Below are 15,708 nucleotides of genomic sequence, written 5' to 3'. Positions count from 1 at the left end.
AGTCATATAAATCCCCTTGTGCCTTCATGGTTGTTGCCAGTATAAGCCTTTGCAGAAGAACTGACAGGAAAACTTGCCCAGTAAACAACAGAAGAATAATCAAACTTAGTGTTTTCATTGTTAATGTAATGTATAACAATGCCCTCTGTCTAGAGGGAAATAGAATAAAGGAGACAATTTTATTATGGCCAGGTAGACCTTCAGGAGAGAGGCTGGATACCAGAGAAGTGGTGAGCAGAGCAGCCCTGGGGCCTGTGTATCTGGAGTCACTGGAAGTAATGGGGCTCTACAGGAACACCACCTTTGGGGGTTAGGGAAAAAGCCAAAGGCATGTTGACCTGATTGTGTCATGCTTCAGGAAGATGAGCCTTCCATGAATAAGTGCTCCCCCTTTCTTCGATCCATGTTGCCTTCTGCTGGCATCCAAGTACATGTTCTGCACTTCAGAGCAGTGAGTGTGAGCATGCTGATATGACTCCAAAGAAAACAGAAGTGCATCTTTCCCAATATGGATTACTCCAAGTCCATTATAGGAACACTTGGACACCTGACAAAGCTTTTGCATATTATTTTTATTGGTGAAAAAACCCCTTGAGGGCAATGGCAGTATACAAAGCATTACCAGGATGGTAAGTCACTCTTTGCTATCCAGGCTTCTGAGAAAACGATGTTTGAAGGGAGAAGTAAGAGAACTGTCTCAACTGTGGGTCTTGCCATGGTACTTCCTTACTGATTAGTTAAGGTGTTTGTAAGCAGCTGCTACCTCAGACCAAAGACCAAAGTTCTGACAGTCTTACGAACTTCTGCCATTTTTGTATGGTTTTTTTGCCTGCTAGTGGTGTTGGATGACAGCAAGAGGTTGGCAAAGAGGAAGCTGATAGAAGAAAATCGAGAGAAGAGACGTCGGGAAGAGCTGCAGAAAACCATTGGGCACAAACCAGAGCCAACAGATGAGGAATGGGAGCTCATCAAAATTGTTACTGAAGCACATGTGGCCACCAATGCACAAGGAAGCCACTGGAAGCAGAAAAGGAAATTTCTGGTAAGGGCTGTAGCCTTGTACGTTGCTCTTAGAGCCAGGTTCTGTTCTTTCTTCTGCAGTGCCTGCCCAGCATTGCAATCCCAAAGAGATTTTATTGCCAGTGTACTGATGTTTGTGAAAAAAGGATGATTTTGCGCAGTTATTACTTCATTTTTCATGCCTGAACGTCAGTGTTTGATCAGACCATGTATTTCAAAAGATAAACAGTGTGTTGCTATGTTGAGGCTTACTCAGCTGGATACTTTTATTGTGCTATGGTAAGAAAAAGTAGAAAAATTGTTTCACTCCTGATTGAGAACAGAAGCAGTCTATAATGCATACTGTATTTTTTTAATATATTCTATCTAGGGATAGCTGTCTTTATTAGGGACTATCATAAAACATATTGAAAGTGTTAAAACAATATAAAGTTCTAGATGAAAGCTGGTACTTTTGGTTAGTAACCCAGGGGTTTTGCCTCTTTTGGTTAATGGTGGATACATTAATGCAAATAAATTAGGCAAGGAAAATTAATTTCAGTGAGAACAGGATGATACTATACCATTGGGATTGCAGCCTACAAAACAACTTAGATTTTCATCCTATAACTAATGGTCAGAAAATAAATGGTGATTTGTGATGCTCAACCTTAAAAAAAATTATTTGATTTTTCTGAATCGATTTTTAAGGGAAATAAGTGTAGAATGCAAAATGCTTGTACCAAACAAAAGAGGGATTAGAGACTGCATTTCAGAAATACACAGGAATCTTTAATAGTCAGGGTATACTAAATCAGATAGAGCACACTCATCTTTTTGCAAGCCTAGTCTCCTACTGCATAATTCACTATGGGAATTTTAACTCACTGTTGAATTGCTCAGAGAAATTATGTATTATGTATTCAAAGCAGCTGATCTCTTTTATAATGTTGGGATTTTTTTTAACACCAGTGCCACTGTCTAAATTTCTATATGAATGGCTTGTGTTCATAGTACTCTACAGTCTGGAAACCACAGCCAGTTGTCACTGGCAAGAACCAAGAGAGCACTTTCCAGGGGTGTTGCAGAGCAAGGTGTGAGCAGATCAAGAAGCAGCTGAAGTAGTACTTTTGCTTGCTTAGACAGGAGTGCTGTTCTTCAGGTATCAGCTGGTTGGGGATAAAACCTAGGGAGCTCGAGGTTGGGGCTGGGAATGAGCTGTTGAAGAGCAGGAGAAGCTGACAGTCTGCCCCCAGAGCTATGGATCTGTCCTTATGTGGCTGAGGCTGGTTCTTTGACAGCAGGGACTTCACTGAGGTCTACATCTCTTCTCCTGTTGAGTTAGGTGGAAGGGGCTCCCCTCCAGTGTGTTAGCTTTAGCTGGCTCTCGTGACTTGCTTTGCCTTTCCCAAGAAAATGCTGTGCTCTTCCTTTTTCTCCATAACAATGGTTCACATGGGTTTAAGCATTTGGTCTTTTTTGCTTGGAAGCGATGAAGGTTGTTTATCATGAGCACACAGACAATGTGGTTTAGTTGCCCAAGATTCAGGAAGGGAGAGAGCTTAGAAATGAATTTATTTGAGTTTTTTAGTAGAAACCATCAGATAATTGAGCCCAGTCTTCTTCATTGTTCCTTTACAATTGGTGCTTGCTTTATTAACACATTACTGAGTTTTTTCTTGTAACAGGTTAGATTTGGATTCAGATTGGTTACAGAAGGATCTTTTAAGATGTGTTTCTTTAAAAAAGTGGTTGAACGCAAGTTTTTAGTACAGATAGCACTTTCATCACCTCGCCTTTTAAGTATTTTATATAGATGTCATGGGGCCTGTCCATCTCAAAGGTCTACTTCTCTGAATTTTATCTAGTTTTTGATCTTAATGTGAACAGAATGAAACCTCTGCATGGTGTTTGGTAGGTGTTGTGTAATTGCAAAGCCACACTTAACAAACAAAACAGCTTGGATGTGCCTGTATTCAAAATACATGGTAACATTTATCAGCTGCATAAAAACAGGTGAACAAGTTCAAGTGCCGTTGGAATTAAAAAAAAACTCATTACAGATTCTGCTTGAAACTGTTTCATTGTATATCCCTATTGAAATATGATTTGTTTTTCATTTGGAGAAGCCTTGAGTTGTGATCATGCAACAGGCAATTTTCAACCAAAATTTTACCCAGATGAATTCAAATTCTATTTACATTATCCAGGGCACCTTTCAGTTATCCTGTTCTTGCTCGTAAGTTGTTTTAGCTTTGCACATAAGTTGTTTTAGCCTTTTGGAAACTGGCCTTGGCAATTGCTGGGGGTGGGGGGCTGTGATACCTGGCAATCTCTTCTGGGGAAACTTTACAAGCTTTGAGTGGGTGAAAGAGCCTAATTCTGCAAAGCTTGCAGCATCTTCTCATGTCTCCTCAACTCTCTTTGCTTTTAGAGAAACTTGAGAGCTTTCAGCTTTCAAGAAAGCTTTCAGCTCAGTAAGGAAAAACTTGACTATGTTTTTAAGCAAAAGATGTATGTGTCACACCCCTAGAATACATAGATACAGACACAAGGAAGAAACTGAGTACACAACAGTCCAGCTGTCCACAGAGAATGGGTAGAAGCATACCAGTCACCCATTTCTCTGTGCAGTCACCTCTTTCACAAATGCCTTACAAATGAATTCACTTTTTGTGGTGTAAATGGACTTCATTTATAAAGCAAATAGTGTTGCTTTTTATTTTAGCGTCTCTTCCATACCAAGCAGGACTTTTTGGAGTATAAAATAGTTGCTCTAAGACAGACTGCTCCTCTAAATATCTTTGTTTATGTCCTTAGCCAGAAGATATTGGGCAGGCACCAATAGTTAATGCCCCAGAAGGTGGGAAAGTGGATTTAGAAGCCTTCAGCCAGTTTACAAAAATTATCACACCAGCGATTACCAGAGTGGTGGATTTTGCCAAAAAGTTGCCTATGTTTTGTGAGGTAAGAAAACTTTCTTGCACTCCTTATTTATATGCCTGTTGTTAAAAACTACTCAAAATACTCTGGCATGGAACTTAAAATTCATTGTATCTAAAATGAAAAAATTAAAGACACTCAAAATCAATGGGACTAGAATAATCTGTATTTTCATGAATTTTCTTTTTCCTGTGATTACTGAAATCCTGAGTTTGTTAATCTGGAAGTCATTGTGGTTCACCATCTTTAGAGGTGTCCTTGAACAAAGCAAATGAACAAAAAGATACTGTCTAGAAGCATTGCTTATATGTTTAATAAAATCTTCCAGCACGTGGTTCCCTATGTATCTTCTGGTTCCTTGGCAGGTACAGTATTGTAGAGTTGGGTCTACACAGTAAAAAATTCTTGGAATTCAGGAAAGCACCCCTGTCCAGGAGTGGCACTTGCCTCATTGGGTTCCCTAGGCTTGGTTTTTCTGAATGGGGAGGTTGTGCATAAAGGAGTCTGTGAAAGCAATGGATTGTCATTCCAAGTAGATAGTCACATGTAAATATACAGTAAATAGACTCAAAGATCTGGTTGCACATTAGGAATATAGAGGCCTTACCCTGATCTCATTTGTACCAAGGTATCATTTTTATTGAAGAACCAGATGCAATGGCTGATTATATTTTTTTCCTCCAATTTAATAAATGATATCAGAACTTCAGCCTGAAATAATATTTCAGTCTTAATAATCTAAATAATTTTCATAGAATCATAGAAAGGTTTGGGTTCGAAGGGACCTTAAAAATCATCTGGTTCTAAGCCCCCTGCCATTGGCAGGAACACCTTCCATTTCACCCTTTGAGGTCAACACCCTACCAGAAAGGAAGGGTAAGGCAGCCATCAAATTTTACTCTACTGTGGCTGTCAGCTTTTTTTTAAAGTCAGTCAGGGAGAGCTGTATATATTCTCTGGCAAGTACAGAACAAGGAGAGGTAAATATCAATAGTAGTCATAGCGTAAAAATCTCACCCTGGCCAGCGTCTGCATTGGTGCCCTCAGTCAAGGAAGCATGAAATAATGGCCAAGCATGAAGATTTTAAAATGTGAGGAATATGTCCATAGATCATGAGCATTTAGTGTCTGTAGTGTCTGAGGGAATCTGTCTCCTCTGATCTGGCATTTGTTGGTGGGAAATTGCAGTGACACACCAAGGTAGTCTTTTTAATTTAGAAAGCTCTGCCAGTCACACACAGACTTCAGTGCCCATCTAACATCTCCTACCCCTCCTGGCTGCCATTGACCCACTTGTGTCAGAGCTAGGCAGGAAGCATGGATGAAGAAGTCAAGGCATCGTTGAGCATGTCCTCTGTATGTTACGTGGCTCAGCTGGACAGGCTTTGTTTGCAGCTGAGCCACTGTGTAAACGTGACACTTGCCCATATACAGCAAGATCAGATGGCAGAGTGAGGGACAACTCCTCATGAACAAAAAGGAATAGGACAGCTGTCCTCCAAGTTGTCATATAGCACTTCCTGTAGCATTTAGAAAATTACGAATGTTTGCTCCTTTTTGAAGGAGCACCCTCCTGTTAACTTTGTTTCCATTATGATTTTTAACCTGCATCTTTTTCTTAGAAGCAACACTATGTGGGCTATAGATTTTTTTACTGGAAAAAAACACTTCTTTCTTCCATAAGACCTGCAGAGCATTTAAACATTAACTCAGTTCATAATTCCAGAAGCTGTCTGAGAATGCAGTACATCTCTATGAAAGAGGGACATGACAGGGAACATCCATGGCCACTTATATTTTCATGGCTACTTTTCCTTCTTTTTCACATCTTTGAACACATGTAGAAGCCAGTAAAGCACTGTGAGTGCCCAGCTTAGTTTGTGTGCACTCACTGGCCCCTGCCTCAAACCAAGTATCCAATCCCAGACTAAACAAAGTATAAGGAAAACTTTATTTGCTTCTCAGCATTTCTCCTGTTGTTTCCTTCCTGCTTTTCTTTCTGCTTAGAAGATGAAGATTGAGGAGAATGTAATAACTTTATTGTGAGTTTTAAATGTCAAGGCATCAGTGGTTCCACAGTGGGTGAAGCTGTGTAAATACTCTTTGAGGTCACTCTGCTCAGCTCAATTCCATGGTGCTGCATTGCACGTGTCCTGCGGAGGTGAGCACTTCAGATTCCTGCCTTGTGCCTTTTCTCCCTGCAGAGAGAGAGGAAAGGACAACACATGGCAGAGTTTCAGTCACATTTGTTGATCCTGCTACTGGAAGATGCTCTGGTAGCAACACTCAAGTGATGAATGTAGGTAACATTAAAATCTGCAAAGCTGGGAGTAGAACTGATGTTCAAGCCTCCTGTCTCCAGTAACTCCTGCTACTGGCAGATAAGACCTGAGGCCTGGCATCTGTGAAACAGGTTTCCCATGTATCCTTCAGAATCAGAAAAGCATGTGAAAGACAGGCATAGTGAGACTGCCACTACCATAAAGAAGTTTTAAGCAGGATCAAGTAGAAAGAATCCTCATTAGTTTCATGGCTCACTAATGAAACAGCTGAAGCATCACAAAATATCTTCTCTACTGTTACCTGTTTCTTTTCTGCTATTCTTCCTTTGATTTAGAGGCTTGGTGTTTTTTTCATTTCTCTTTTCTTGTCCCTTCTCTCTGCCTTTCTTTCATGTTCTTTTTTTCCACTTCCATTGCTTTTTCCAGTATCTCTTCATGGTTCCTCTCACTTATCTATTTTCATTTTAATTTTTTTTAACTCTATTTCTTTCCCTACTTCAGTTTCTTCTGCCAAACAGTGGAATTGTCATTGGGTAGCAAGACTGCTGCTGTGCCTGTGCAGTCTTCCCCACACTGCTGCTGAGCTGAGGATCATCTGTAGGGAAACTGATTTGCTCTGAACAGGATGAGTCAATTTTCTTGTGTATTAAACACTTCACACCTGAAGCTGGCATTGCTGGAAAAGTAGCTGCATGACTCAACTCATTTTCCTGACCATGGCTAGCTCTGTGCTTAAAACTCTTCTCTAACAGGGAGAATTGGAACTTTCCACTTACATTAGGTAGCTCTGCATTATTTTCCACCAAATCAGTGCACTTGCTTTGCAAGTACACCGTTGCCATGTAAACCTATAGTTCATGGGGGTTTCATTTTAGAATTGCAAAACAGGTAAATATAATAATTTTATATAAATCAAAAATAAATGGCTTTTTGCCTCCTTTCAAGCCAAGCAGAAGTGTGTTGCTCTTTCATATGTGGGACCCTTGCTTACAGTCTCAAAACTGTCTTGGTGGGTTTTGTTATTGAATAAACTGTGAAAACATAAGGACATGCTTTATAGAACATGTTCTGCTCGCGTGTCAGCATCTTGGTTATACTCAGTAAACACAGAACCTTTGGACACTTTGCCTTTGTTAATGGCATGGAAAAGTTACACGCCCTGAAGATCACATTTTATGCACCAGCATAAAAGCTGTAGCTCTACCATAGATTTTCTGTCTGTCCAGCAATAGTGTAGGGAGCTCAGGGAGAACAGCCTTACTAGATTAAGTCCAGATTAATAAATTCTCTGTTGTTAAAATGGGCCGTGAGAATTCCTGCTCCACTGATTGGGGTATATCCCTTAGATATGAATATTTATTTAAAACACAGTCCACTCTTACAGACCCTCCCAAATGTCTTTCTTTTCCTCTGGGCAGGTAAGAAATAAGTATGGCTGGTAGCAAATTTAACTGGGATGGCTGAGATCTGCACCAGCCCCAGTTATAGTTTATTCTACTGTGATAAGTTATAAGCTGAGGGAGCCAACAGCTGTGTTACTGCTAGATTTCCCAAGGGTGTGTGGGGATGCTAACCAGGGAATGTTAACCTGCTGGCAGTTCCTGCAGGCAGGAACGCAGATCCTGGGGGTTTGTGCAGAGCAGCGTGTTTGAGGGGAGCTGCACTATGCGGGGCAGCGTCCTGGGCTGTGAACTGCAACTTTGGGCTCGTGAATCTATTGTAACTGTAAAAGCCACTCAATCTGACAAACATGAATTTTTCTTTGATGTTTATAATTTCTGCAGCTGCCATGTGAAGACCAGATCATCCTTCTGAAAGGCTGCTGTATGGAGATCATGTCCCTCCGAGCAGCAGTTCGCTATGACCCCGAGAGTGAGACTTTAACACTAAATGGGGAGATGGCGGTGACAAGGGGCCAGCTGAAAAATGGGGGTCTTGGCGTAGTGTCTGATGCCATTTTTGACCTGGGCATGTCTCTTTCTTCATTTAACCTGGATGACACCGAGGTTGCCCTTCTTCAGGCTGTTTTGCTCATGTCATCAGGTGAGAACAGAAATATATTGGGATCCAAACAATTTTGAAACTCTTTGGTCTTTGTCATAAGCCTCTTTGTAAAAGAAATAAAAGATTAGGTCTTGTAGTGCTGACTAGAGTAATGTGAGAGAAATTTTGTCTCAAAACCCCAGTGACTTATTTTGATGAGTGCTAGGAAAAAAATTCAGGGTGTTCAGAGTTGGACATAAAACTTGTTTTGGTAACACACTTTGCTCAGTTTGGCACTTAGGAATGAGCCAGGGAGGATCATCAAGAAGAAATCAGTACTGATTCTGAGCCAGTTTGCTTTACATGAAATGTAAGTCTCCGAAAATGGATAATTTAGCAACAGTGGTCCTTATGATAAGTTCCCTCTTCTCCTGAGTAATGTCGTGCATTGGGCATTCACACACATTTCCACCAGTCTCATATGTTTAGTTTGACTTGCCCTTTTGTTTTCCTAACAGCACCACTGATTCCTAATGGGCATTTACAAGCTGTGCTGCTTCCCTACGCTGGGGCAGACCATTTATAACTGGTCACGATACAAAAGCAGCACAGACAGCTTCCTATGAGTTCCAAAGAGTTTCTCACCTTCTCAATTTGAGTATGTTTTCGCATATGCTTCCAGTGATTGTGCCAGCCCAATCAGGAAATTCCATTCTTGGGCAGAGGCAGATTTGGCAAGATTTTATTTTAAGATGGCTTTGAAGATTGGGCATTGAATAACAATACACAATTAGTGATTTACAAGCACTAACTGCATCTGAGATAAAAAGGTTTCCACATTAATCACAACACAGCACTTCATTTTCCCCATCAAAACATTTTGATTTCTTTTTAGCTCCCTACACACTGATACTGGAGCAGGGTTTTCAAAAGGCAATTCAAAAATGACCTGCTTTCCCAGAGGTGTCTCCTGAGAAGTGACGTGAAAGGGGCTTTCCCAGTCCCCGTCTGGGTGCCAGTTGAGACGGCTGGATTTTTAGCCTTTGTTGTTCCTTGATGCTCCATAACAGCTCACCTGGGATCAGAACATGATCAAAGCCTGATCAAACCATTAGTCAAATTGTAGAAAACCAGATAGAAAGGAACTGTAATTTAGATACCTGACAAGGATTTTTTTTTTTGTTTCTTTATTAGTTGTTTTGCAGAAAAGTGTAGATATAAGCCATAGCTGAAATCAGAAATCTGGTGTTCTAGTCACTGTAAGGAAACACTTCCCAAACAGCTGCATTCTGTGTAAGTATGTGTAAGTGAGCAAAGCAGGCATTGGATGAAGAAAGGAAGGATTATCTTCTTCTTTTAACAGGCATATTACTAGCAAGTGAGTTGGCTGGAGTGAAAGAAGTTTATTGCAGAGCCACAAATGTCCCCGGTCTCTCTTGTTTCTTTCCTAGCATCAGAATCATCCTATTTTTCCTGATTTATGATCAGGCATTTGTTAAAGCAATTATGTAAGAATGGTAATTCTTCTGCTTTGTATCTACAGATCGCCCAGGCCTTGTTTGCGTCGAGAGAATAGAAAAGTGTCAAGAGGGTTTCCTCCTGGCATTCGAACACTACATTAATTACAGAAAACACCATGTTGCACACTTTTGGCCAAAACTGCTGATGAAAGTGACAGACCTGCGAATGATTGGAGCCTGCCATGCCAGCCGTTTCCTGCACATGAAGGTGGAGTGCCCCACAGAACTGTTCCCTCCGTTGTTCCTGGAAGTGTTTGAGGATTAGAGAGACTGAAGTGGTTCTCCACACCCCCCCGTCGCACTACTGGCTGTCATTTCATCCCATTGCCCAGCTCTTCTCACCTGTTTGTTCTTCTTTCGTGGTCTTCTGTTTCTTGAGATGGGGCTGGGGTTTTGTTTGAGTTTTCTTTTGGGGTTGCTGGGGGGCAGTTGTATACACATGGATGAAAACATCCCTTTAATGCGGGTACTTGTGACTATTGCAATTTGTTCTTCAGTCCTTTGATGTGAGTGCTTTGACAGCTTAACAGTGAAAATACGAACAGACCAATCTCATTCACCAGCATTTGCGTGGTCACCAGCTCACACCCATCATTGCCTGGAAAATAGGGGAGAGAGATTGAAGTGGCAGAAAAATAAATTTGCCTTCAAGATGAAACAGCTATTATTAATTTGACCCTGACAATTCTGTCTTGTATTACCTCCTTTTGCAGGGTACAACTGACCAATTCATAGTACGAAATTTCTGGTCTTTGTCATGGTTTCTACTGTAACAATTACCACTATGATCTAGAATCTTCATCATCATTATGATCCCATCATTCTCTGAGGTTTTTTTCCAGCAGATGCAGTTTAACTGTGCCCCATAAATCAAGTACTTAAAATAATTCAGAGTGTTAGAAGGGACTGAGTCTTTTTTTTTCCATGTGTATAAGATATTAAGATCTTCAGTTTCTAAATTTGGACTCCAGGTAACTTCACTGGAAGGTTTGTTGGAGTGAGGACAGAAATTTGATTCTCTGAGGTGCTCCTGATAGTGGAGGGGTCTGCTTTTTCTGAGGTGTGTGGAAAATCCATCACTCAGAGGGAGAAGGCTCTCTGTCAGGACAGCAGGCAGTGTCTCAGAGTTATTCAGGGATATGAGAGCTCACAGAATGATGACAAGGAGAATGAAACATATGGGGTGACCTTCAGATAGGACAGAAACCAACTGTGTTATTAACAACACTCAAGACTGTAGAGCTTTATCCCAGGAATACAAATAGTGTTGCTCAGCAGTAATCCTTTGTTTTATATATATATATATATATAAAGTTTATATGCACGTATATATAATTTTATATATATATAATTACAAATCTTCAGCAGATGTCTTAAACATATTTCCATATTTTTATCTTCTCTCTCTCTCTCTTTCTCTGACTCTGCCCTGTGTGTGTGTGTGCATGTGGAACAGCTGAGTTCTCTCTCCCTACAGGTATGTCTGTATGTGTTTCATTAGGCTAGATGCTCTCTTGATTCTTTTAATTTATTTCCACTAACTGCACTAGCAGGAACCAAACTGAGCAATGACAAAATGTCCTGCTGCCGAAGTCTGCAAGCCAGTAAACACAGTCCTGGAATGTTTGGAGGCCAGTGATGAGGACATTGTAGGTAGAGGTTCCTCTCTGTCACCATCTCCATTCAGGGATGCTGTCCCTGGGTTTTATAAACTTGATATTAAACCATCCTCTGAATTTGTATGACACTTCTAAAATATCTTTCTTTTCTTCTGGGAACCAGAGATTTAGTTCATGGTTTTTGCACTGCCTCATACTCTATGTTCTTTCATGTTGTGCATTGATTTGTACCAGTTTCTTTCTCTGCTATTTATTGACCCATTTGCCCAGCAAATTGTGGGCATTGTTAGAGTGGATGTGTTGACTTTCAAAGCTCATGGCCCATATCTGAACCCATATTTCATGTGCTTATCCCCTCATAAAAACAGGATACTCAGGAAAACTAATAGATGGAACACAATATATGTGTGTCAGGAGTTAAATTCTTTCTACCCTTCTTTCCCTACATCATTGATAAAGCATTTGGAGTGCTACTGGGCACATTTTTAGGGATGTGAAATCTTGTTCTCTCTGTTGTTTGATACCATATGCACCTTTGATGAGCTGTGAGTGCTAATGTTATCACTTAGGGTTTTTTTTGTCAGAACACAAAACACATTGGGGTGTGTAGGAGTTTTTCTGCAGGTAGCAGAAGACACACCATTGGAGATTAATTCTTAAATATTTGATGTAGAACCTCTTTTGTTGGCTGTGTTGGCTCCATCCTAAAGCATGTGTCTAAACAACATCTCTGTCCAAATTCCAAATTCCTTGTAGAGCACTGTCTTGGGGGCAAAGAGTCAGAAACTGGCTTTTTGGATAGGTGATTCGGGCTGACTTGATGGAGGACTTACAGCGTGTAATAGGGAACTCAGAAAAGCAGCCGATAGGTGATTTGGGCTGACTTGATGGAGGACTTACAGCGTGTAATAGGGAACTCAGAAAAGCAGCCGATCCCTTACTTGCACTGATGCCTTCACAATCTAGAAACAAAACAACACACTTTCGAGACAATATTAGTTTAGCAAGGAATGTAAAAGCAGAATTGGAGGCCTCCAGGTGCAAATATGGCAAAATGCACACGTGATACAGGACTTCTGCAATTTTATAAGTTTAACAAATTAGCATATTTAGCAATAGTGTCCAATTAGAAAACATTTAGTTAAGTAATCCCCCCTTTTGGTTCTGCCCATTTGGAGCCCCTCCTGAGCTTCTAGCCCTATATTTATTATGTCTTGGATACATGGTAAAAGGAAATAAGACATCCTTGGCTAAAGAGGCAAGACTAAATAATATTTCAGGAATGTAGCATAATATGTCTTAGAAGGTTATCTAAAACATAGGGGAAAATGGGTAAGAAAGTACTTGGAGCTACAGCCATGTATCAGAAATCTACAAAGCTACAAATATATGACAAATACATGAAAAGCTTAGGTATCAGTGCCTATGCCTACAGTGGCTTGCAAGGAAAAGAGAAATGTACATGTCTTTTGAAGCCCTGTTTTGCCATGGATCTGAGCATGGGATTCCTCTTGAAGCCAGTGCAAGTACTTCACGTTTGCTTAATGTGAGCTTGAGTAAGCATTCAAGATTTTGACTGTGCTGCAGGTGAGACCCAGGAGAGGAAGCATCACATCTCTTCTTGTTCCAAAATACCAATGCAGTTTTGAGCTGTGCTTAGTCAGGGTTCAGAAAATCAGGCCTCCTTCCTTAGGTGATTGCAGATGGACTGAAGTGCCTAAAATCAGGCAACCAACTTAAGACAGTTCTGGCAGTGCTCTAAGCAGAAAGGACATACATCAACATGTTTTTCTAGCTTTTCAGGTTAAGTAGGAGTCTGGCACTAATTAACAGACTGAGTTAGTAGTATTCCCTAACTGAAAACTAAGGCCAAGCTTATAGTTGGACAGATTTGATGAACTGACATCTAATGGCCTCTCATGTCCTACCAGTCTTACTTCGTCACTTTGTTACTTCCTTTACTTCCTCAGTATGACTTCTGATTTGTGTGATCACGAGAGCAAAACTGATTGACCTTAGCTCTGCAAAGACGTACTTCTAAATATCAGTGATCTCAAGCCATTGTGGGATTGAGCCCCTGGGCTGACCACCTCAGTGGCAGACACCAATGCCACAGTCAGCACCCTTTGTAGTAACTGGCCTTGTGAGTGAAATAACAAACTTGTGCTTTCCCGTGCAGTCCAGAGTCTTGTTTCTCCTGGTGCCACATGGCTCTCATGTTCGCTTTGTGGTCTACATGTGGGTCTTACACAGAAGGTTTTTCCTGTCAAACCTGATTGTCACCATTCATGGTATTGCCCTGAGCAACATGTGCATTTAGATATTCATTTCATGTGTAATCTCAGTTAAGTTGTGATATTTATTATAACATATGTAGTGTGTGCTAATGATTTTTGTTTACATTCTGCCAAAATGTAGACCTTAGAGTTAGACCTCCCAGGTCCAAAATCATCTTTGAGCAGACTGCTTGCTTCTTCAGAGGCAGGTATCAGAAAGAGGAATAAAACTGTCCAGAAAGACCATTTATATCAGAAATCTGCCAAGTGAGGGCTGTTAATCACAAGCAGAGCATGTCATTGCTAGTGATGTATTTTTATGCTATGGAACTCTAATCTGTATGTGTCATATTGACTTCTTGCTGCATGAATCATAAATTTTAAAAATCAGTCTTACAGTTTTGAGATGTAGCCAGCATTCCTAAGGCTAAACCTTTTTCATTGACAAAATCAAAATCCACAACCAAGGAACGTTTTCCTCTCACTGTGAGAGCAATTGAAAGTGTTCAACATTTATCTTTTCACAAAGGAAGAGGCAACAGAACCTCTTACTGTGTCTTGTTATTGTGATCATCTGGAAATGATTGCCAGACGTTTCCTTTTGATATAGTAATGAAGTGATCTATATTTAAATTTTATAGAGAGAATTTTATTCTAGTGTGATAGAGATTTATTTTCCACTTAAAGACTCAAAACGGTGTGAGCACGTTTTTGGTTTGGTTTTTTTTTTTTTTTTTTTTTTTTTTTTACTATGGTATATTTTTGCTTTAAAATTAAAAACAAAACAAAAAAAAAGGTTTGGCCTTATCACAAAGTTTTAGTATAGATGTTAGCAAACGCAAAGAGTATGCATTATTTGTGTGTATCCACATTGACTGATGTCGCCTTCAAAAAGCAATATTGTGCAGGTAATAAGTTGTTTGTGACTGTCCATTGCACAGTTTACCTTCTTTAAAAGCTAACCTTGTTTATGCACAAGACAATCAAATGTAAATCTACATCAGCACCCAGGTGTGGATTAAATTTATGTAAATTACTGAGCACAATGTAAAACATTAAAAGACACTTTATTTAATTACACATTTAATGTTGGTAAAGATAGTATCAGGGCATGAACTCGCTGACATACTGTAATTTCTTTTTCTCTTTTCCTACTTCTTTAGCACTCTACAGTTTCAGTTTGCTCATAAATACATCAAATTAGTCATTCATAATTTTTTTAAGAGGAGGGTGGTTTGGGTTGTTTATTTGTTTTTAAGAAGTCAGTTGGGAGGACTTACTACTTTGTCTATGAGGTTTGTGGGTTTTACTTATTTGGTTTATTTTTTTATATTGGTTTCATGCCCTGAGGGTAAGGCAAACATTACACCATACAGTGAAAAACAAAGTACCTTGGATGATGTATTTTTTTGCAAACAGTGTTAAGAGTTATGCTAGATTGGTAATATTTTTTCAGCCTAAAATATATTAAAAAAAAATCTGTGATCACAAATGTTTTAAACTATCTAAAGAGAAAATTTGTATATTTGGGGAAGAAAATAATTTTTACATAGCTTTTGTATGCAGATATTAAAATGTAATTATGAATATAGTGGGCATAGATAACTGTGTAAGCTTGAATTCTAAAAAAGAAAAAGCTTATAACTGAAAAGTGGTCCTGGTGTCTCTGTCTCTTTGTTGCAGGCTCTTTTGTCAGCCCTATCTTGCACTTCCAAGCCACTGGAATGGGAAAAGTAGGACCTAGAGCACAATGTTTTATCAGCTCTAACCTGTTCACATTTCTGCTTCTGCATCCCTTTCATCACCTACCTCATATCTTATCTCCTCTCCTCCCTTCCCTTCGGCAGCCAACCAAAGGTTTTCACTTCCTCACTCTTCACAGCAGCCAACCTTAATTTACTCCAGTGAACTGACTCTTGATTTATGTCTCACTCAATTACATTTTTTATGGGAACGCCCTTTCTTTCCTTCTCCACTCCCAGTCTAAATAGGGATGGTGTGACAGGAGCAATAAGCTTCCCATCTTTTCATACTTTCCATACCTGGGTCCCCTGTTATTGGAGAAGATCTTCTCAATCAGATATTT

The 15,708-nt window shown here is 39.9% G+C and overlaps 1 protein-coding gene across 10 annotated transcripts in view; it reads left to right on the top strand.

Moving 5' to 3' along the window:
- Positions 1 to 15,277, top strand: part of THRB (thyroid hormone receptor beta) — a 169,213-nt gene extending 153,936 nt beyond the window's left edge. For all 10 annotated transcript variants that reach the window (XM_038130080.1, XM_038130078.1, XM_038130074.1 and 7 more), the window contains 5 exons: positions 837 to 1,042; positions 3,820 to 3,966; positions 8,009 to 8,267; positions 9,751 to 12,148; positions 12,216 to 15,277. In XM_038130080.1, coding sequence (XP_037986008.1) covers positions 837 to 1,042; positions 3,820 to 3,966; positions 8,009 to 8,267; positions 9,751 to 9,992 — 854 coding nt within the window. In that variant the 3' untranslated portion in view covers positions 9,993 to 12,148; positions 12,216 to 15,277. The remainder of the gene's footprint in view (positions 1 to 836; positions 1,043 to 3,819; positions 3,967 to 8,008; positions 8,268 to 9,750; positions 12,149 to 12,215) is intronic.
- Positions 15,278 to 15,708: the final 431 nt, after the last annotated feature.

Source organism: Motacilla alba, chromosome 2 (genome assembly GCF_015832195.1).
Source record: "Motacilla alba alba isolate MOTALB_02 chromosome 2, Motacilla_alba_V1.0_pri, whole genome shotgun sequence".
In the NCBI taxonomy this organism is placed as follows: Eukaryota; Metazoa; Chordata; class Aves; order Passeriformes; family Motacillidae; genus Motacilla; species Motacilla alba.
The sequence above is the reverse complement of the archived record's forward strand: the minus strand, read 5'-3'. Positions and strand labels throughout refer to the sequence as shown.